General features: G+C 45.9%; 1 protein-coding gene across 1 annotated transcript; it reads left to right on the top strand.

Moving 5' to 3' along the window:
* Positions 1 to 885: 885 nt before the first annotated feature.
* TCHH (trichohyalin) lies at positions 886 to 22234 on the top strand. Its single transcript, XM_064279979.1, has 4 exons — positions 886 to 1078; positions 16117 to 16283; positions 17198 to 20178; positions 21022 to 22234. The coding sequence occupies exons 1-4, from the start codon at positions 886 to 888 to the stop codon at positions 21857 to 21859; spliced, it is 4179 nt and encodes a 1392-aa protein (XP_064136049.1). The 3' UTR covers positions 21860 to 22234.
* The last annotated feature ends 1186 nt before the right edge of the window (positions 22235 to 23420 follow it).

Below are 23420 nucleotides of genomic sequence, written 5' to 3'. Positions count from 1 at the left end.
TTCCTCCATGTACAATTCATGACATTGATTACGTTCTTTGAGTTGTGCAACCATTCTCACCCTCCTTTTCTGAGTTCTCCCTCCTCCACTAACATAAACTCAGTGCCCCCCACTGTAAGGTTCTTAATCAGAAGAGCAGCATAATGAAAGCAGTACTTGAGGATGAATATTTTGGTAATAGATTATATGGTATAGACTGGTCACCAGCTGTGAGATGTTAGGCAAATCACTAAATCTTGTGAGCCTCTGCTCCTTTATCTAAAAAAAAATGGAACATTATTGCCTGTGGTACCTAATTTATAAGGTTGTATTTTTATAAAGCATATAAATGAAATAAAAATTATTTAAGTTTTCTGAAGTCCTAAATGTATGCCATAAATCACTATACAAATGTAAGAAATTATACTTATGCAAATAACAAGAAGTGTGGTCACCAAAGAGTTTTAGTAAAACCCAAGGCAGGGCGTGGTGGAAAAGACAGGGAGCTGAATGTCAGTTCCACCACTTCCCTGTCGTGTGACCTTGGCCAGGTCACTTGGCCTCTCCATGCCTCAGTTTCCTCATCTGCAAAATATGAATACCACACTCATAGGTTAATTATGTTATTTTTGTATCTAGTGTCAAGAAAGATGTACAGCGTGACAAATGGAAGTAAATTATAGTTACCCTTCCCTTCTGAGCAACCACTCTGCACTTAATTGTGGCGAGATGTTATCCCAAGTCTTGGACACAGAGACCAGAGTGCAGAGAAAAGTGGGGCAAGTAGGGAACTGCACTCACTGAGACTTGTGCTAATACTGAAGTGGCAAGACAGGTGGGCAGGAAACTCATGGCATCTGAGTGACAACCACAAGGAGATAATGGGCTAAATGATGCCTTAGATAAATGAATTACGTCAAAGATGAACAACAGATGGGAGGGGGCAACAAAATAGCTTTGGAACCCGGTTTCCAGGCTGGCAAGTCCATGGGAGAAAATGGGCTGGCTGGTGTGGGATCTGGAGTGAGGTCAGGGGAGAAGAATCTTTCACTCACACCCCTCCTCTCCCTTGTGCTCATGAGTCACCCTGAGGCCTCAGGTGAGTCTTTCCAACCTCTGCCTCCATCTCCTTCTCTGGAAAATGGGCATCATGATCATATACGCACAGGGCGAAAGTGAAATGGTTTGGGCTTGTGACAGCGAAAAGCTACTGAGATGCCAGATCCTGGTGATCTGAGATGTACAGTCTAAAACCCAGTCCGGGATTTCCTGGGCACGTGGTAAGAAAGGCCAATGGAAGAACAAAATCCAGCAAAATGTCAGCAAGTGGGTGTTTGACAAGGTTTAATGAGGAAACATTTCCCTGAATCCTGACACATACTACAAAGACTTAAGTCAGAACTATTGAGTAATCAGAATGAATACCCCACGCTAACAGAAGCTGCTTCTCAGCTTCTGCATAAACCTTCTAGTGGTGAACCTTCTGAATAGGACACGCTCAGGAGTCTGTCAGGTCACATTCCCTCAGGAGTATCCTATGGGTAGGAGTTCTGGTGGCGCCAACGGTAAAGTGCTTGTCTACTAGCTGAAAGGTTGGTGGTTCGAATTCACCCAGCAATACCTCGGAAGACAGGGCCTGTGATCTGCTTCCAAAAGGTCACACAGTCTTGAAAACCCTATGGAGTACTATTCTGCACACATAAGGTCGCCATAAGTCGGCATCAACTTTGCTAACCACAACAACTTTCTATGAATATCTTTTCCTAGATAAAGGAAAGAGAACACAAAACACAATATTCACAGTGGGTTTAAGGAGCACAGCGTTCCAGTCCATGAGACGCTTTGTGAAAGCAAGAGTTGGTGAAGGCCCCCCGGCCAGTTCTACACACAGGACTCTCTTCCTAACCTCACCTCTCATTCATTGATCTGTTGCCAGGGTTCTATATTCAGATGCTAAGAAAAGGGGAAAAACACAGAGAATGGGAGAAGAGGGGTCAAGCACCTTAAAAAATTCTCTACAGTAAGTTTTTCTGATAAATTCAAAGCACTTCCCCATCTATGATGTCATGTGCTCTAGCACCACCTCTAGGAGGGAGGGAGGAAGCAGGAGTAATTACCCTAATTTTATAGTTAGGGAACTGGGGACCAGGGAGTGTAGGTAACTCACCTAAGGTCTCAGAGAATATCTGTCTGAGCTGAGCCTACGGCAAAACCCCCACTCCCAATTTACTACATGGCTTGCCAGAATCTACTAAAAAATGAACAATTCCTAAAGAGGATACATTCTGACACTTTGGCACTACCTTGTACAAAAAAAAAAAAGACCCAAGTTCGTAGTTTTGAGAGGAAGTTCAGTGGGGATAGCACAAGGCCATTCTTATGTTGAAAAATCACTGATGTAAAAAATTTCAAGATGTTGTTCACATATAGTACAACCTACTTGATCTGTACTCCTGAGATCTCTGTGGCAACTTATGTCCCACCACATACCCCATAATCAAAACTCATTCATTACGTTACAGTCGGCATAATGAGCCAAGGCAAAAAAGAAACTTTCAGTTCAGAAGGTGTCTAGTTCATTTTGGGCCTTAGGTACATGCTTACCCCTAGGAGGTCTATGTAGTAAGGCAGATATTTCACCATGCTTCCGACAAGAACAGTGAAGGAAGCATATGGCTTCAGAAGGCAACATGAAGCCTCATGCCCCGTGAAGAGCCAGAGAAAGAAGGAAGGGGACCGCGGGCTGCCTGTCTACTGGGACATGCTCAGGAGTCTGTCAGGTCTCATGGGTATTCTACAGAATATTACTGTCAGAAGGTAGATGGGGTGGGGGTGTGCAGAAGGAGCTGGTGGTCCACAAGTTTTCTAAATGCTTTACATTAGAGCCCCCCTTTGGAAACTCACAACACACGTCAAAGGCTTTGAGAAACCCTGCTGTACAAGAATGATAAATAAGGCACCTGTTTCAATTTGTTTAGCCAAGAGTTCCCAAATTTAGTTAATGTTAGGGCCCCTCTTTCAAGTACCAGAATATCTAGGAAAAGCCCATGAAACTAGTGCTTTAACTAGATACCCTCTATGGAGGATAAGAGGATATCATAAAGCCATCTCCAAACAAAAGAGAGCTACCTTGGGCTTCTCATGTGGCCTGTAATCAGCACCATCAAGACCCCACCCACCAGCCGGGTCCTCCTCTAATAAATGCCTGGAACTTGGATCACTCGTTGTTCAGGACGAACTTCTTCTGGAGAGCAAGGAAGAAGATGGTACATAAAAAAGCACAGAAAGGGGAGCAGACTGACTGAGCTGTTCTACTCTTGATTCATCAAATTCCTGACACCAAAAACAAAATTTACATTCGAAGACAAAACACAAATTCCAAATCTATCCTGCTACCTTCCAGACCTCCAAGGTATTATTTCCTTAGCTCTAAATCTCCATGGCTCCCATGTCAACAGATTGGCCTGAATGAACAGACCACATCTGGCCATTCCAGCAAGTCTGAACCCCATTGGATAACCTCTGGCAAGCAAGTTCACCTCACAGTGGTCCTATTTCCTTCCACACCTGGAATGCAGAGGCGGCAGCCCTTCCGTGAGATAGTGGCTGTATGGGGAACAACTAATAAAAAGAGGATTATAAAACCCTTGGCAATACATTCATCGTCCCATAAAAACTTAATGATTACAATCAAGCTGTGGCTAGAAGTCTGCAGAGTCCACACATGACACTCAGCAGTCACTGTGCTGGTGTCTGATAACAGGACGCTCTCTGCCCTGGTGCCTCCGTCAGCTGCACAAACTGGTCCTGGTTTAGTCTGGTTTCTTCACACAAAGTTGCCAGGGGAAAAACATTACTGAAGTCAAGTTATCTTGGTCTAATCATCACCAGCTCTCACTGAAGACAAGTGCCTCCCAGCCTCCTGACAAAGATCATGAACTATGGCTGATGAACACGAACATGAGAGATGTCAGATATCTCAGAAACCTCCTTCATGGAACTGGCCTCCCGCTGCTGAGGCCACCTTGCTATAAAGCATGTGGTCATTCTAACAACATCAGAGGGGACCACAACACTAGGTGAACTATGCTGGGGGCAGAGGTAAAGGGAAGATCTTTTAAGTGATACTTTCCGTATCAAAGAGACATAGCCCTTTATCAAAGAGAGACTGGTCTGACTCATCAGCTATCTTCTTCTCAAAATATCTTTGCCAATTCCTACTCTACACCTTTCCTCTCCCTGTCTGCAATGCCTCCTTGTTCCATCTGGACTGTCTGGAAAAAACCACTCATCCACGCAGGCAGCAAAGAATTAAAGGAGTAGTACTGAATGACAAGGAAACCCTGGTGGCATAGTGGTTAACTGTACAGCTGGTAACCAAAAGGTGCTCCTTGGAAGCTCTACAGGGCAGTTCTACTCTATCCTGTCCGGTCGCTATGAGTCGGAATTGACTCGATGGCAACAGGTTTGGGTTTTTTTGTTTATTGAATGACAGTAAAGGGTATGAGTTTTAGAGTCAGATAGATCTGCATTCAAATACCAGCTCTGCCAAATGCCAACTTCTTTGAACTTTGGCAGGTCATTTAACATCTTGAAGTCTCAGTTTCTCCATATACACAATGAGGCTAGTCATGCCAACTATACAGGATTGGTGTAAGAATGAATAAGAGACAACAGTTACTATTGTATCTAGCTTACAGTGGTGATGATGATGATCACAACAACAAAAAATAGACTCCCCACTACCATGTCTTATAAGCCAAATTTCCCCCAGTTAAGCTGGATGCAGGACAGAGGTGTGTCAGGTCTGTCTTTGAATTCCTGGTACCTAGGCCAATATTCAGTGAGTTTGATTAGACCGAATCGATCATATGAAGCTGGGTGCAGAGGATTAGGATGAAATATGGCAGATGCTTGAATCAGAACGATAAAGCCTCCTTCACCAGCCATTACCCAAATATGGGCAACACCAGTCTACTTAACCAAGCCTAGGCTGCAGCCTCGGGCAGTTTTTTTCCTCTCTGAGGCAAGTTCTGCTTATTCAAGTCTTCATTTGCATAATAATAGCAGAGGAAGCTCTGCCTGGGCTCAGGTGATGATACTCTTGGCATTACTTTTAAGATACAGATAAGAAACCAGCCTCATGGCAAAAATAATTCATTTTCCCCAACCTTTGTTCTTATCTCAAAAAAAAAAAAAAAAATCACTGACCTCGAAGGTGGATCAAGAACAAGGATATTAGTTTTAATGTCACTACTCCTGCCCTCCCCATTCTTACTGCCACCCCTTGCATCCTGACAATGCAGCCACCCACTCAGTACTCCCATTCAGATTTCAGAAAATAAATTTGTGCCCTCCCTCCTATCGTATGGTTCATCGTGACTTCTCTCAAGTGTTCCTTCTCTACCCCTCCTCCTTCTCCATCGTTCTTGCTGTCAGTTGCCATCCAGCTGATTCCGACCATTGGAAACTCCATGTGTGACAGAGTAGAACTGCTCCATAGGGTTTTCTTGGCTGTAATCTTAAAGGGAGCAGATCACCAGGCTTTTTCTTCCACTGTACAAACCATTTGTACCACCATCCAGGAGCGACTTCTTCTTCTGCATTCTTATAGGGCTACTTTCTGGTCATGGCACTTATACATGGTCTTGTATACAGCACATAAATGCAAGCCATTTATTCTTTCATTCAACAAACATTTCCCGAGTACTTTCTCTATTCCAGGCACTGGGAATACAGCAGAGAACAAAACAAACATGGAACTCACCTTCATGGAACCTGCAACCTGTGATACTCAATTCCTCCTTAAATGAATGTATGAAACAAAACCTTCTCTTCTGTGAGGCTGGCCCTTGAAAGGATGAAGGAGACACAGCCCTTTATCAAATAGTGACAAACTCTCCACTCTCTTTGGCCTAGGCAGCTCTCTTTTTTTCAAAATATACTTGGCCTTTTCCTATTCCCCATCCTTTTCTCACACTGTCTGTGTGCTGTCTGTGTGCAAGGCTCCATGTTCCACTTGGCCTATTTTAAATCTATTCATCCTATCCAGATTAAGCCCCACCTCCTCCCTGAAATCCTCCCAAACTACCTCAGCCAGCAGTGATGTCTTCCTTCTTTATAGAGAATTTATAGATTATAACCAGACTTCACAACTACATCATACCCTCTGAATGTCTGGAATCTTGTCTTTTCCAATGCCCTCCTCTCTTTCACCTGGGACAGTAATTTCCATATAATAGATTCCCAATGAAAGTATGTGATTAGCTGACTTGCAGGGCACTGTGAATACTCATGGGACAGGTGAGGGTATAGAAACCAGTATTTTAGGGCTTATAGCCAGAGACTTTCAAACAGATTTTTGTTTGGTTTTGTTTCGTTTTTATCGTGTGAAAATACAGACACCAAAACATTCACCCGCACAACTTCCACATTGACTATTCAATGCCGTTCTTCATGTTGTACCACCATAACTGTGATCTTTTTCCAAAATATTCAATCACCATTAGCATAAACTCCATGGCCCCCCCAAAAAAACTTCCCTTTCCTCACTCTCTCCCACCCTGGTAACCCTTAATAATCTTTTGTTTCTATATATTTATTTCATATAAGTGGGATCAGACAGTATCAAAGAGTTTTGCACCTTGAAAAGCATAACCAAAGGGACTCCAATAATGTATTTCGAAATCTGTTGGCCCGTAAAGAAGGAATTACACTAACTTCAGAAAAACAGATGCTTGTCCTTTGAGAAGTTGTAATCGTCACCCTTTATAACACCTCTAGAGGACATGGTTCACTTCAAAGACCTAATTTGTGTTATCAGATGCACTTTTTCTTGTTGTTTAGGAAATGCTTTCAAAAGATGTGGTTCTGAATGAGCCTTTAATGGTGTACCCTCTCCCAAGAACAGACAGCAAGCCAGCTGATAGCCAAGAGCTAGGCTGCGCTTTATCAGATACCCAGAGAAGCCATCCATGTTCCCAGTACACTCCATGTACCAAAAAAAAAAAACTCAAAGAAAAATATCTAGAAAGTTCCAATTCCACATCTGGCAGAATAGCTAAAAGCCTAAAACTAATGCTTACCACACGCAAGCAAAATTTTGCTTAAGATCATTCAAAAATGGCTGCGGCAGCATATCAACAGGAAACTGCCAGTAATTCAGGCCAGTTTCAGAAGATGATGTGGAACCAGGAATATCATTGCTGATGTCAGGTGGATCCTGGCTGAAAGCAGAGAATACCAGAAGGATGTTTACCTGTGTTTTATTGACTATGCAAAGGCATTCGACTGTGTGGATCATTACAAATTACGGGTAACACTGCAAAGAATGGGATTTCCAGAACACTTAATTGTGCTCATGAGGAACCTTTACATAGATCAAGAGGCAGTTGTTCAGACAGAAGAAGGGGATACTAATTGGTTTAAAGTCAGGAAAGGTGTGCATCACGGTTGTATTCTTTCACCATACCTATTCAGTCTGTATGCTGAGCAAATAATCCGAGAAGCTGGACTATATGAAGAAGAATGGGGCATCAGGATTGGAGGAAGACTCATTAACAACTGGTGTTATGCAGATGACACAACCTTGCTTGCTGAAAGTGAAGAGGACTTGAAGCATTTACTAAAGAAGATCAAAGACCACAGCCTTCAGTATGGATTTTACCTCAACATAAAGAAAACAAAAATCCTCACAACAGAACCAGTGAGCAACATCATGATAAACGGAGAAAAAATTGAAGTTGTCAAGGATTTCATTTTACTTGGATCTACAATCAACAGCCATAGAAGCAGCAGTCAAGAAATCAAAAGACGCATTGCATTGGGTAAATCTGCTGCAAAGGACCTCTTTAAAGTGTTGAAGAGCAAAGATGTCACCCTGAAGACTAAGGTGCCCCTGACCCAAGCCATGGTATTTTCAATCGCATCATATGCATGTGAAAGCTGGACAATGAATAAGGAACACCGAAGAAGAGTTGACGCCTTTGAATTGTGGTCTTGGTGAAGAATATTGAATATACCATGGACTGCCAAAAGAATGAACAAATCTGTCTTAGAAGAAGTAAAACCAGAAGCAAGGATGGCAAGACTGCATCTTACATACTTTGGACATGTTGTCAGGAGGGATCAGTCCCTGGAGAAGGACGTCATGCTTCACAAAGTACAGGGTCAGTGGAAAAGAGGATGACCCTCAAGGAGGTGGATTGACACAGTGGCTGCAACAATGAGCTCAAGCATAACAACAATTGTAGGGATGGCGCAGGATCGGGCAGTGTTTCGTTCTGTTGTGCATAGGGTCACTATGAGTCAGAACCGACTCGACAGCACCCAACAACAACAACAATGCTTATTGTGCAATTACTTCAGTGACTTTTGAGGTTTAAAAAAATGTTAAAGGCTATTTAACTTCATCATACTTTTAAAAATGTATTAAGCTCTGAATGTCCTGCCAGGTACAATATAAACTGAGTAAGTAAAACACATTCTTGTCTTCTAGAAGCATTGACTCCTGGCAATTCTCCTGTTGTCCATTCTTCCACAGCTTAGAATGAAATTTTAATTTCTGGCAATATTCTGTTAGCTATCTTCTCTTTGTTTCGTCTCCTTTCCCTTGGGAATTAAACTTTTATATTTTTAATTCCATTGTTTGTTTTTTGAGTAGGTGGTTAAGAGTTATGGCTGCTAACCAAAAGGTTGGCAGTTCAAATCCACCAGGCGCTCCTTGGAAACTCTATGGGGCAGTTCTATTCTGTCTTATAAGGTCGCTATGAGTCGGAATTGACTTGACTGCAATGGGTAATACATTTAAAAAAAAAAAAAACCCTTTGCCGTTGAGTCAATTCTGACTCATAGTGACCCTATAAGACAGAGTAGAACTGCCTCATAGGGTTTCCAAGGAGGGGCTGGTGGATTCAAACTGCCAGCCTTTTAGTTAGGAGCCATAGCTCTTAACCACTGCACCACACATGGTTCAAATATCAAAAAGTATAAAAAGGTATATGCTAACAAGGTACTTCCCCAACCCCTCCCTATGGGTAACCACTCTTAGTAGTTTTTTGAGTATTCTTAGAAAATGTTTTAGCAAGAACTAATATATAGACTTATTTGGGGAATTAAACCTTCTTTATCACAACATTTCCCACTCCAAATCATCACAGGGCAGGGAGGGCATGTTTTCCAGTAAGAGGTCCAATGCACTCTGCTGGGCCCTGGCATATAAGGCTCACAGGTGTTTGTGGACCTAAAAGACACTTATCTTGGGAAGAAACCAAACATGCACAGCCTGCCTTCTGCTTCTGCACTAACGCTATGAACTCGGTCAGATCCCAACTTGAGGGAAAGGGACAAGGACCTTAACTGGTTCCCCCAAAGCCTCCTCAAGCCTTATTCTAGCTCCCTAGCTGTGTTTGGAGTGGTTTTGAGGGTGGGGTCATTGCTGTTGTTGCTGCTGTCCAGTCTCCCCTGATTCATGGTGACCCTATCCACAATGGGATCAGCCCACTGTGAGGGTTGAGTAGGGAAAGGTAAGTAAAAAGAGAAGAAAATAAGAAATGAGGAAGAGAGAAATCTAAAGGAAGGATTCTGGGGCACAGGGAGGGCTCTGGAGAGGCATGGACCCCTCTGGAGTGGAAGGGTCAAAATGAAAGCCATCAAAAAATTCTGAGAATTTTTCCTGCCCTTGTTCCTCCTGCATCCCTACCTCAGGCATTGGGGGCAGGGGGGGATCAGGTGCTGAAATACTTAGCCAAGATTCCCACCCCAGTGCCGTTGAGTCGATTCCAACTCATAGCAACCCTATAGCACAGAGTAGAACTGCCCCATAGAATTTCCAAGGAGCTCCTGGTAGATTTGAACTGCCGATCTTTTGGTTAGCAGCTAATACGCCACCAGGGATTACCCAAGACTAGGACTTAACAACTGTATCATGACACAAGGTAGTTCTTGAACATCTGGGTCTGGAGAAAACATTGCAGACCAAACCCCACACACCTGGCTGTGCTGGTGGTGATGGTCTTTTCCACATCTGGGAGTCTATCCCCTCCCCAACCTGAAGCATCTATTGAGTCTCCACCTTAGTGTCCCACCTCCTTTATGGTATACATTATTGCCAGAAGCAAAACTTCTTTCAAAAAAAAAAAATTGTGTTTTGTTTTTTTAGGTACAAGTCTTCCTATCTCATCCCAACAGACTGGCTTACCATTCTACAAGAAACAGATCTAATTCGAAGACGAGCAGAGGATGTCACATAGCTCCTCTACTCTTGAGGAGCTATAGCCTTTCTTTTGTATGGCAGCTGTGAAACTTTGTATAATCGACACCATGAAATCTCTACTATACAGTCACAAACCACCAAAATGTTGGCTTCCTTCTTTCCTGGTATTCATTGAATTATAAAAAATGAAATTCATTTGTCCTAGTCAGTGTGTCTTTTGACAAATCTCAAAGCTCTGTGAAGCTGAGGAGCTGCTTGTTAAGATACAGTTGCAGGGCAAGGAAACTATTTAAAATCTTTGATCAGTTTAATGACAAGGAAAGCCAGGAGCCATGTGCTACTCTGGTGACAGCCAGAAGTGGGGAGAAGGTGGAAACGCTCTCCTTGAGCACCTGGGCTCCGTCACCCTGCGTGGCATGACATAAGATTAAAGTGTCTGCTGACTCTCAGGGGTATAATTACCACCAGGGTGGGGGCGTAATAAAAGCAAGGATAATCTCTCTTGAGAGAAGATAAAAATTAAGAATTATTAATGATAATAATAATTAGCCCTTTTATGCCTAAGAATTGCAAAATGCTTTACAACCTGTAATTATCACAGCTCCCCTCTGAGGAAGGGATTTGTGTCTTACAGATCCTCGTTTAACACGGGGGTGAAGTGATGGGCACAGGCAAAGGCAGAGAGGGGTGGGGTGCTGTCTCCTCAGTCACCTGTCCTGTATGTGGTGAAACTGGAAAGAGGCCCCAGAAGGGCTGACTCCCATATGGTATGTACCCTCATGCCAAGCCATCACCCAAACCCACAGAACTCCATCCCAGCTCAAGCGACTCATCTCCTTCTGACCTTGTGGCCATTCAAGCGGCCATAATGCAATAAACTTATAGCATATCAGCAAGGATTTTACTAAGCACCCAGGAGAAATAAAAGATACAGCACTGCCTGTAAGGAACTGAAAGCCTAATTGAGAAGACAAAACAAACATCCATTAAATTAGAGAAGAATATGAAAATTACATATTAACTAGTGCTAGGTTTATGGCGCTGATGATGCATGCTGCAGAAAAAAAAAATTTTTTTAATTGGAAGACTATTTTACGTAAGGGGAAGGGAAGGCTTAGGGGAAGAGACGGAACTCATGTGTGGCCTCAAGTTCTGGCAGAGGCGGGGTCCCAGGGGATGGGGCAGTGAATAAGAAGAAACAACAGGAAAACTTAAAAAGTTGAACATATAATTTTAAAGAAGTCTTCATCAGAGAGGCATTAATAGAACTTACAAAAGAATCTTACTTTTCTCAAAGCCATCTAAAATCATTCTATTGCGGACATATTCCCCAAGTGTCAACATCATGGCTTACACCGGGTTCTAGAGAAGCCCATTAGGCTGAAGATGCCACTGGAACCTTCTCTGCTTTCTTTAAATTCCCACTTTGGCAGTTATCCAATAAGGCCGAGTCAAGGCCTGATCCTGGTGGAAGGCCACAGAGTGCCAAAGCTGCTGTCTTCTTTTTCTAGGTTCTGAGAGGAGAAAATGGGAAATGAGCCCTTGAATGAGATAAAGACCAGGAAAACCCAATATTTTCTTAGATCTGTATTTGTTAATTCAGCAGAGTCCCCCCCCCCCAGAGATCTCAGCACGGACCCGGGCTTCATGATTGATGTGATAGCAAAGCATCTGAGTGATATGTCATTCTCTCTGTAATAAGGAGCCCAAGTCTCAAAGCGAAGTAACAGTATGATACTTTAGCTGTGCTCTGGATCCACTGGTCTAAACCCTCAATAAAGAAGAGCATTCTAGCAGAATGAACAGGGGCACTTGAGGTCATTCCTAGGTGAGTCAGTAATGTCCTCTGGCCCTCAGTGCCTCAGTCTCCAGACTTACAAAGGAAATACAATGAGCCTTTTAGTCTATAAAGAATACAAAGATCCGCAGATTACAAAAACACCATCCTTTTTGGATGAAGCACAATGAGTGGAAACCTCCGGATTTCAAGAATTCCCAATTGGTCTTAGATAAAAATTGACTGAACCAATTTGTCAGAACTTGGTATCTACATTCTCTGGTATCTACCAACCTTTTAGGGAATAGAAAACAATGAAAATTATCTCTTTGTCCAAACCTCATGACAATGGCTCCTTTTAAAATTACATTCAACTTTCTTAAATAATGACACTGTAAAATTAAAAGAACATTTTGTAGGATCACTTTGTTAAGGAGAGTATCAAGCCTGATTTAGACAGGAAAACTGACAGCATTTGAATCTATTTACAACCTCTCTGATGACAGACCAAGAGCAACAAGTAAGAGAAGGCTGATTCTCTTTAGTTTGTGAGGATTTTAAAATATTTCCCTTCATGGTGTACTGATTTTAAACAAGAGTGGGGAAGAAAGCCATCATTGGATTTAAGATCTAGCTTCATTCTGAAGAAGAGGTTTTCTGTTACCAAGGAGGTAATTTCAGGCATTTTTTTTTCCCAAGGCTGTTCAGAAGTATCTTCCCTTTGGGTTTACTCTCTATTTTGCTTGCTCAACCATGATTTTTGAATTAGTAAGAGTATTTTCCCTTTATTCTCATAGAACATAATAGCTGTTTAGTGCCCTTCTGGGTGTACTAACTATAGAAAGGTAACCTCAAATAGAGTTGTGCAATTTCATCCCACTACCTGGGATGAGATTCCCCACAGATCACACACAGGTGGATAAAACCAAAAGCAGACCTCAGGCAGAGCTTGTCCAGAAAATTCCTTGCAGGATTCCCATAGAAAAGACTAGTGCCCTCTGTGAGAGATGGGGATTCCATGATGATTTGTTGTTGCAGTGTGCACATTGCTCAGGATACTCCCATCCTGGAGCCCAAAGATGAACAGAATTGTCTAGAGCTCTAAACAGAAGGGAAAGGAGAGACCTTCACTCCTAACACTGAGGAGCTGCAACAAGAAGTTTACTAACTGATCCTAAGTAACAGTGGCATTTTTAGGAAACCCCCTAGAAAACAGACTTTAGTGCTGAAGTTTCTCAGGAGGCGAGGTCCAGACTTAAAACTGCCATCCCATCTCCTATCACTTCCACCTTCTGCTTTACACCATATCTGGGGTGGCAGTAAGTGAAGGGGTGAACTGAATCCAACTTCATTATCATTTGGACAAATCTGCAGACAAAGAAATAGCCATTAATACCTAGGTTCCAAATCTTTACATTCCATTAAAGGACCCTACAAAGTCTCCCCCGAAATTCAGACAAGCAGCAGTTGCCTCTGTGTGGACCCAGGAGGAGACAGAAAAGCAGAAGTGCCAAGAAGCCACTGAATTATTTAATAGTCTTCATAAACCTATTGAAAGTTTCATATAGTCTGAAAACATAAGGGTAGGAGTCACTGACAACCAGGAATAAACTCCAGTTCCTTACAATCAGATGCACTGAGATTTGCAAATGATGACCAAGGCTGAGAAAGCCCTGACCTGATGGAAATAATGGGCTAGAACGACCTTAATTGAACGACCATAATGTGCTTCCAGGAGGAGAAGCAGACTCAAGTGTTTAGGTGTCATAATCATTAGTAACTTATGATGATTGTATCTACAATAATGCATTACGCCAGCTTTTTTTCTCTTGGGGCTTCAATATGCTAATGAAATAAGAAAAGAGCAAACTTCATTCAAATGTGATACCCCTAAGAATAAATTCTGACAGTTTTCAACTTTCCTTATGAATAGTTTGATGAAAACGTATTTTTAAAGCACCCTCCAAAAGTGTTTACTAAGGAGGCAATCCCTGAATCTGTAAGAAAAACTTCCTAAGACCCAGGAATACAAATGTAAGTCTTTCCCACCTGTGTTTTTAGAAAAGAAACTAAATCAATTCCTTTTTCAATGTCCTAGAATTGCTTCAGGTAGGGATCATGAGCAGTTCCCCAAGGACTGAGAAATTAATTAGTTCTGATCAGTTTATGCCAAAGTTTCTGCTTATACCCAACCTTGACCTTATATCTTTTACCAAATAAATGGCTTTTAAGCAATCTTTAGGTTGCTACTTTGTAATGAAGTCATAATCAATGAGGATTTCAAACATCAAATTTCTTTGCCTTAATGTCCTAATTTTGAATTAAAGAAAAGTAGAGATGCTGCCAAATATTCTCCTCTTTCATGTTAGGTGGGGCCAATACCCTGTCGGGAGGCAAACGCTGTGAACCTCGTGCCAAATAGCTACATAAGCAAATTGTGGGATAAACAAGCCATTTGCGGAGACAGAGGTGGAGTTGGGCTTGGTTAGGAATGAATCAGGCCAACCCGCAGAGTGGGTGTCACCTTTCCAAGTTGCTCTCCGGGGCACAATTAAAACCCCTATAAAAGGCCCTGCTCCCAGTTACCCAGTACACTTGCCAGCGGTGTCAGCGAGCACTTGACTTCCTCTTCTGGTGAAGTGGGTAAGTCTCATTCGGTACAATTCTTCATCTTCTAGCTATTGGAGATGTTAGGGGGTGCTTTCTCTGTGCCAGAGGGGATCAGTATCTTACAGGGATGTCTAACTCCATTCCATCTTCTTATGGTTGAAGCCATTACTTGAATGGAGATGTATCCCTTCTCCCAAGGATCTGAACACTGTATCATTTGCTTCTCAGGGACTGGGGGAAGATCATGTGTGGCTCTGTCGAGGCTCATCTTCCAAAACATGGCTATCTCAAAAGATGGTCAATCCTCTGTTCTCTCTTTATATTGGTTCTACCCAAAATGGGCCATCTTCATATAGTTCTGGCATCTGAGGTATTGGAGTTGAGAAGTAAATAAAGAGGCCAGCCAGCTGAGCCACTAAACTCACCCAGCCTGTGAAACCTTCCATGTATTCTTTTACCATTGATCTGCTGAGGCTAAGTCTTGTTTTTTATAATGTCAAGATTCAAGAGGTTTACTTGAGTTTAACAAAAGCTACCAACAACACCAATAGTATTCAAAGGTTTTCAGGTTCAGTTTGACCTGTTGACTCCAGTAGCCAGTCAGGAAAGGCCTCTCAGGTGCTTTTGATAATTGAACATCTGTAATATATCTGAGTTAAAGCATGTAAGATGCACTGTCTGTTTTCTGCAATGGTGTTTCTGCATTTCGACTAGGAAGAAGTAGCGTTTACTTGTAGGATTGGTGACTTATGGGTTATCCTTCTAGATCTCTTACAGACTCTAACGTTCGGGGATACTACACATTCCCTTCTAATTCTAGTTGCTCCCAAATATTTTGCTGCCACATTTAGCTGTGCATGACTTCTACTCACTTTAAGATACTCTCAAGCCTTTTCTCACCATCTGACTTTCACCAACCCTCTTTGCTCCAATTTTAAGCAATCTGCTTGTGAGTAGGAACATACCAAATTTAAGATTCCTTACTACTCTCTTCACTGACTGCTCTGAAATATGCTGGGGAGCTGGAAGACAAAAACCAAAAATCCCAACCCATTGGCTTCAAGTTGAGTGCAACTCATAGTGACCCTATAGAACAGAGAAGAACTGCCCCTATAGGGTTTCCAAGGCTGTAAATCTTTATGGAAGCAGACTGCCACATCTTTCTCCCAGGGAGCAGCTGATGGGTTCGAACTGCCAACCTTTGGGTTAGTAGCTGATCACTTAACCACTGCACCACCAGCATTTCTTAGGTAGAAGTTAGAGAAGGAAAATATATACATAATTTGGATTGGGTAGATAATCAAAAGCAATCTAAATAGTCAGGCAGGATAGTCTGAAGGTGATTCCCTGGCTTGAAATTTCTCAGGGCACCTCTTCCGCTTCCTGAGTACAATATCTATAGGTAAAATGCTTTGAAAATGCAGGTCGAAAACTACTGTTGTGAAATCATTCAGGGATCTGCCTGAAACAGTGTGGACGAAGCCTTCTTAAGGGCAGAAACAGGATTTTGATTCTATACCCCATTGTGTTGTTCTAGGTTTACTTGAACTTGAAGGAAGAAAAAAAATGCCTGCACTTCTGAGAAGCATCTGTGACATCACCGAAATTTTCAATCAATATGCCTCAAATGGTTGTGATAGGGCAGCACTACGCAAGAAAGACCTAAAGGAACTCTTTGAAAGGGAATTCGGTGATGTCCTCCGGGTAAGAACTAACAAGAAAAGGGAAGCTCTCTACTGATTTACCAAAAAAAAAAAAAAAAAAAAAAACCACCACTGCCGAGTCTATTCCGACTCATGGTGACCCTATACGACAGGGTAGAACTGCCCCATAGAGTTTCCAAGGAGAACCTGGTGGATTCAAACTGCCAAGCTTTTGGTTAGCAGCCGTCGCACTTAACCGTTACGCCACCAGGGTTTCCCTCTATGATTTAAAAAAAAAAAAAAATTAGGTCTATGAAATTTCTTCTCAGGAGAGACAGAGCAAGACCAGAGCAGTTTTTCCATTCATTTCACACCACCACAGGTCTACACTACATCCTGCATTCATTTATGAGTCTAAAGGCATATAAAGTCTCAATACTAAAGAAATTGCTAGCAAATATTTGATGTACTTAATGGCGATGTGAATGAACTATTCATGGGTAGTTATCACCAAAGATATCAAATCAAACTGGACTTGGGAAGAATTTAAATTTAATTCCAAATGCTAGGAGCCGAAATCAGCCTGTTCCCTAGTAAAATGGTGTTACCTTAAATGTTTTGTTCTGTTTTCAAACATAGGATAGAAATCAAATCAGAGGTACTGGCTATTTCAGATAGAAATGGCAGCTGCAAATCTTCATAAATTTCCACTGTGTTTCTCTCCTGAGGATGAGTCTACTCTTATTCACCCAAGTAAAGAGAACTTGTGTTCTTTGGATCATTGGATCAGCGCTAAATTACAAGACGCAAGAACTTCCAAAGAATGCAAGCTTTAAAACGAGGTGTTCACACTTCACAAACGAAAGACAAGACATGATACCGTTGGGATTTATCTAATTGTGTGAAAGTTGTTCAAGTCTTGTAGTTTACTTGTGAACAGTACATTGTAACTTTTTTTTTCTATCTTTTTCATAGAGACCACATGACCCTGAGACGGTGGATCTCGTCCTGGAACTTCTGGATCGCGACCATAATGGGCTTATCGATTTCCATGAATACCTCCTGTTAATTTTCAGGATGGCTCAAGCTTGTTATTACGCTCTCAGCCAGGCCACCGGGCTCGACGAGGAGAAGGGAGCAAAGTACGAGGGAAAGAGGAACCCACTGAATGATCGCAGGCAAGAAGACCAAAGGAGATTCGAGCGCCGGCAGAGGCTAGTGGAAGAAGAACGCAAGCAGAACGGGCAGGAGAGGGAGCTGGTGGAGGAAGAGCTGCAGAGGGAGAGGCAGCAGCGACGTGAGCAGCGCGACCTGCAGCGCCGCGATGAGGGGCAGCGGCTGCAAAGGCGAGAAGGGCTGGAGCGGCGCGAGGAGCGGCGCGAGGAGAAAGGGCTGCTGCAGAGGCGCCAGGGTCGGGAGCCCGCGGAGTTTCCTGAGGAAGAGCAGCTGCAAAGGCGGGAGAGGCTGGAGCAGGAGCTGCAGCTGCCGAGACGCGGGCGCGACGAGCCACGCGCGCAGCGGGAGAGGCGCGAGCAAGAGCGCCGCGAGCAGGAGCTGGCCGAGGAGGAGCAGCAGGAACTGGGCGAGAGCCGCGCCTCGCGGTGGCAGTGGCAGCCAGAAAGCGAGGCCGACGCACGGCAGAGCAAGGTCCGCTCCCGGCCCGGCAGGCAGGAGGAACAGAGGCGCCGCCTGGAGCAGGAGGAGGAGAGTAGGCGGCGCCAGGAGCCGGAGCAGCAACTGCGGCGGGAGCTGGAGGACGACGCCCGGCGACAGGCGCGGCCCGGGCAACTCCGGGAGGAGCGCGAGCGCCGCGACTTCCAGTGGCAGCTGGAGGAAGAGAGGGAGAAGCGTCGCCAGAGGCTGTCGGCCAGGTCCTCGCTGAAGGAGCAGCGGGAGAGACAGGTGAGGGCGAAGGAAGGCCAGGAGCGCGACGGACGGCTCGGTGAGGAGGAGGACCAGCGGCGTGACAGGGAGGAGCTGCAGTTCCTCGAGGAGGAGGAGCAGCTCCAGCGCCGTGGGCGCGCAGGACAGTTCCAGGAGGAGGGCAACCTCCAAGAGGATCAGGAAATCAGGCGACGCCAAGAGGACCAACGCCGCGATCAAAAATGGAAATGGCAGCTCGAAGAAGAAAGCCAGAGACGCCGCCACCTGCTGTATTCCAAGTCGGCCAAGCAGGAGCAGCTGCAGCGTCAGGCGAGTGACAGACAGTACGGCGAGGAGGACCTGCTGCAGCAGGAAGAAGAGCAGCTGCAGAGAGAGGAACGGGAGAAGAGAAGGCGCCAGGAGCCGGAGAGACAATATCGGGAGGAGGAACAACTACAACAAGGGGAGGAGCAGCTGCAGAGGGAAAGAAGGCTTCAGGAGCAGGACAGAAAGTATAGAGAGGAGGAGGAGCCGCAGCGCCAGGAAAGGAAGCAGCAATTCCGAGATGAGGATCAGTGCCGTGATCTGAAGCGACAACCAGAAAAGGAAAACGAAGTTCGCAAAAACAGAGAGAATGAAGAAAAAGCCCGACAGTTGGAAGAGTCCCAGGTCCGGGAAAGACAATTCCAGCAGGATCGGCGGCCCCAGCAGGATGAACTAGAAGAGGAGCTCTCTCTGCAGGAGCGAGAGCAGGAGAGGAGGCGTTGGCTGCAGCGCGACCGGCAATTCCCAACTGAAGTACCACTGCGGGGAGAAGAGCAAGAGAAAGCCAAAAGGCTAGACGGGAAGTTCCGAGAGGAAGAGCAGCTGCTGAGAGAGGGGACAGAAGAGAAGAGACGCCGCCAGGAAGGAGACAGGAGATTCCCTGAAGAAAGCTTCCAGCAGTCCCGTGACAGAAGATTCCAGGAGGAGGAAGAGCTGCGCCGCCAGGAGCGCGACAGGAAGTTCCGCGAGGAAGAGCAGCGGCTCCAGGAACGGGAGAAAGAGCAGGTGCGCCGCCAGCTGCGCGACAGACAATTCCACGAGGAGGAACAACAGTTGGACCAGGAACTGGAGGAAGAACGGCTGCGCCGCCAGCAGCGTGATAGAAATTTCCGCGAGGAAGGACAGCTGCGCCTGGAACGTGAGGAGCAGCAGCTGCGCCGCCAGCAGCAAGACAGAAACTTCCCCGAGGAAGAGCAGCTCCGTCAGGAACGCGAGAACCAACAGCTGCGCCGCCAGCAGCGCGACAGAAAGTTCCTTGAGGACGAGCAGCTGAGCCAGGAACGCGAGGATGAACAGCTGCTTCGCCAAGAGCGCGACAGAAAGTTCCGTGAGGACGAGCAGCTCCGCCGCCAGGAGCGCGAGCAACAACTTCCCCAAGAGCGCGACAGGAAGTTCCTCGAGGAAGAAGAGCTGCGCCAGGAACGAGAGGAGCAGCAGCTGCGCCGCCGGGAGCGCGAACAACAGCTTCGCCAAGAACGCGACAGACAGTTCCGCGAGGTAGAACAGCTGCGCCGCCAGCAGCGCGAGCAACAACGTCGCCAAGAGCGCGACAGACAGTTCCGCGAGGTAAAAGAGCTGCGCCAAGAACGAGAGGATGAGCCACTGCGCCGCCAGCAGCGCGACAGAAAGTTCCGCGAGGACGAGCAGTTGCGTCAGGAACGCGAGGAGCAGCAGCTGCGCCGCCAGGAGCAAGAGCAACAACGTCGCCAAGAGCGAGACAGACAGTTCCGCGAGGTAGAAGAGCTGCGCCAGGAACGAGAGGAGCGACAGCTGCGCCGCCAGGAGCGCGAGCAACAGCTTCGCCGAGAGCGCGACAGACAGTTCCGCGATGTAGAAGAGCTGCGCCAGGAACGAGAGGATGAGCAGCTGAACCGCCAGCAGCGCGACAGAAAGTTCCGCGAGGACGAGCAGTTGCTCCAGGAACGCGAGGAGCAGCAGCTGCGCCGCCAGGAGCAAGAGCAACAACGTCGCCAAGAGCGAGACAGACAGTTCCGCGAGGTAGAAGAGCTGCGCCAGGAACGAGAGGAGCGACAGCTGCGCCGCCAGGAGCGCGAGCAACAACTTCCCCAAGAGCGCGACAGGAAGTTCCTCGAGGAAGAAGAGCTGCGCCAGGAACGAGAGGAGCAGCAGCTGCGCCGCCAGGAGCGCGAACAACAGCTTCGCCAAGAACGCGACAGACAGTTCCGCGAGGTAGAACAGCTGCGCCGCCAGCAGCGCGAGCAACAACGTCGCCAAGAGCGCGACAGACAGTTCCGCGAGGTAAAAGAGCTGCGCCAAGAACGAGAGGATGAGCCACTGCGCCGCCAGCAGCGCGACAGAAAGTTCCGCGAGGACGAGCAGTTGCGTCAGGAACGCGAGGAGCAGCAGCTGCGCCGCCAGGAGCAAGAGCAACAACGTCGCCAAGAGCGAGACAGACAGTTCCGCGAGGTAGAAGAGCTGCGCCAGGAACGAGAGGATGAGCAGCTGAGCCGCCAGCAGCGCGACAGAAAGTTCCGCGAGGACGAGCAGTTGCTCCAGGAACGCGAGGAGCAGCAGCTGCGCCGCCAGGAGCAAGAGCAACAACGTCGCCAAGAGCGAGACAGACAGTTCCGCGAGGTAGAAGAGCTGCGCCAGGAACGAGAGGATGAGCAGCTGAGCCGCCAGCAGCGCGACAGAAAGTTCCGCGAGGACGAGCAGTTGCTCCAGGAACGCGAGGAGCAGCAGCTGGGCCGCCAGGAGCGCGAGCAACAGCTTCGCCAAGAGCGCGACAGACGGTTCCGCGAGGTAGAAGAGCTGCGCCGCCAGCAGCGAGACAGAAAGTTCCGCGAGGACGAGCAGTTGCGTCGGGAACGCGACGATGAACAGCTGCGCCGCCGGGAGCGCGAGCAACAGTATCGCCAAGAGCGCGACAGAAAGTTTCGCGAGGAAGAAGAGCTGCGCCAGGAACGCGAAGAGCAGCAGTTCCGCCGCCAGGAGCAACAGCTTCGCCAAGAGCGCGACAGAAAGTTCCGCGAAGACGAGCAGCTGCGCCAGGAACGCGAGAAGGAGCAGCTGCATCGCCAGGAGCGCGAGCAACAGCTTCGCCAAGAACGCGACAGAAACTTGCGCGAGGTAGAAGAGCTGCGCCAAGAACAAGAGGATGAACAGGTGCGCCGCCAGCAGCGCGACAGAAGGTTCCGCGAGGAAGACGAGCTGCGCCAGGAACAAGAAGAGCTGCAGCTGAGTCGCCAGGAGCGCGACAGAAGATTCCGTGAGGAACAACAGCTCCGCCAGGAAGGAAAGGATGCACAGCTGCGCCGCCAGGAACTAGACGCTGCCTTCTCCCAGGACGAACAACTGAATCGCGCAGAGCAAGAGGAAGAACAAAGGCGCTGGCGGCAAAAAGGCAGTAAGTTCCTAGAGGAAGAAGAGAGCCTCCAGCAGGAGCGAGAGGAAGAAAAGCGACGCCGCCGGGAGCAGGACAGGAAGTTCCGCCAGGAAGAAGAGCAGCTGCGGCGCGAGGAGCAGCAAGAACAGAGGCACCGGCAAGAGCGTGACAGGCAGTACCGGGCGGAGGAACAGTTTGCCAGGGATAAGAGGCGTCGCCAGGAACAAGAACTAAGGCAGGAAGAAGAGCAGAGACGTCGTCAGGAGCGGGAGAGGAAACTCCGGGAGGAAGACCAGGGCAAGCGTCAGTTCGTCAATCCCCCGGTGCGCTCCAGCCCTCTCTATGAGTACATCCAAGAGCAGAGATCACAATACCGCCCTTAAGAGTTGGGGCCAGTATCCTGACACCGGCCAAAGCTTGGAGCAAAGGAAAATGAGAAACACTGGGTACCAAATGATGATTCAGATGTTTCTGGGTGTGGGGAAACTGTTGTTAGAATGTGTCTTTCCTTCCAAAGTCTTAAACTACACTCATTTCACGTACTGTATTTCTGCCTTTTATTCTTTCTTTCTTAAGTAGTTCTTTATGGCAGGATGTCCTCTTTGGTGTAAATGTGGTGTGCATTTATAAAAACACAGATCATTTAATTTGAGGAGTTTTGTTTGAGAAACATGCTTTCAGAAGTAACAAGAATAATATGATTTGAGATTTAAAAGAATTGAGTCTATTTTTAAAATGAATGATCCATCTTGTGGAGAATTCAGATTTCAAAATTGTATTTTTAATGTTCAGGTTGATATTTTTTCTTGCACCTAAATTACATTAATCTTGACTTCCAGTTAGCCTCTCATTGGTTGTGGCATAATTAGTACAAATTCTGTGAGGCCACCGAATTTTTACAACCACCCTTGAATCGTAAAGGGGGGAGTGACCACTCCAGAAAAATTGCTGTAAAATCAGCCTGTAACTGGAAGAAATATCGATAAAGAGTAAGGTTTCGCTTAAAGGTTTAGAATTCAAATTTTTTTTTAATCTTTTACTCCATCAGTACTTGAAATACCATGAAGCAAAAGCACGGTGTTTCTTCAACTCTAGAACTCAAATTTTAAAACTGTGTCTGCTGTCATCTGTAGTGCTCGATTCTCTTCCTCCAGTCTTTGATGGGCTTGAGAATATTACTACCTTTGTTAATTTCAGCTGAGAGGGAATTTGCCCAGGATCCTGTAAACATTTGTCTTCTTCTAGGGCCGATAAGAGATCACAGACAGTGTGTTGGGGGAGGGAAACAGGAAAATGTATGACCAGAGGGGCAAGTTCCTAGAGGCCCTTTCACAAGACGCATCAGCCCACAATCCTTTAAGGCCTATTGATACTACTTTAGAGATATTCTTGTTGAAATAATTGCACTGTGTGAAAAATTAATAATAAATGATTGGCAAACAATTTCTTTTGTCTGTTTTAACTATGCGTCAAATCATAACTCAAGATCTAATGGTCTGGAAACTGACATAAGTTCCCATTCACCTAAGGGTGTTTTGTTACCATTATTTATGTTCAAACAGAAAAAAGACAAAAACCTCTGTATTTTCCCCAACCATTTTTCCCAGTAAGGCTGAACCCTATATTACTTGCATCCCCAAAGTGGGATTCTCTTTCCAAGTCTTTTCATTCTAGACCCTACAGCATTATGTGCCCTTGCTTGCAGTGACTCACTGGTCATGACAAATGATGATACTCCGAATGTTTGTTAATATCTCCTCCTGAAGTCACCCCTGAGGTCCACTCTTCAGCCAAAGAGTAGACAGGCCTATAAAACAAACAATAACACACATAGTCCAACCATGTACATGAGACTAAATAGGCACACCAGCGCAGGGGCAAGGATGAGAAGGCAGGAAGGGACAGGAAAAACTGGACGAATGGAAATGGGCAAACTGAGATCTA

Source organism: Loxodonta africana, chromosome 3 (assembly GCF_030014295.1).
Source record: "Loxodonta africana isolate mLoxAfr1 chromosome 3, mLoxAfr1.hap2, whole genome shotgun sequence".
In the NCBI taxonomy this organism is placed as follows: domain Eukaryota; kingdom Metazoa; phylum Chordata; class Mammalia; order Proboscidea; family Elephantidae; genus Loxodonta; species Loxodonta africana.
This window is presented reverse-complemented; position numbering and strand designations above follow the sequence as displayed.

Excerpts from the sequence above, each read along its gene's own strand:
- TCHH (XM_064279979.1), top strand. The coding sequence starts at position 886 with ATGAATTACGTCAAAGATGAACAACAGATGGGAGGGGGCAACAAAATA. Across the intron at positions 1,079-16,116 it reads GAGTCACCCTGAGGCCTCAG|GTTTACTTGAACTTGAAGGA; the intron begins GTGAGTCTTTCC and ends GTGTTGTTCTAG. Across the intron at positions 16,284-17,197 it reads AATTCGGTGATGTCCTCCGG|AGACCACATGACCCTGAGAC; the intron begins GTAAGAACTAAC and ends TCTTTTTCATAG.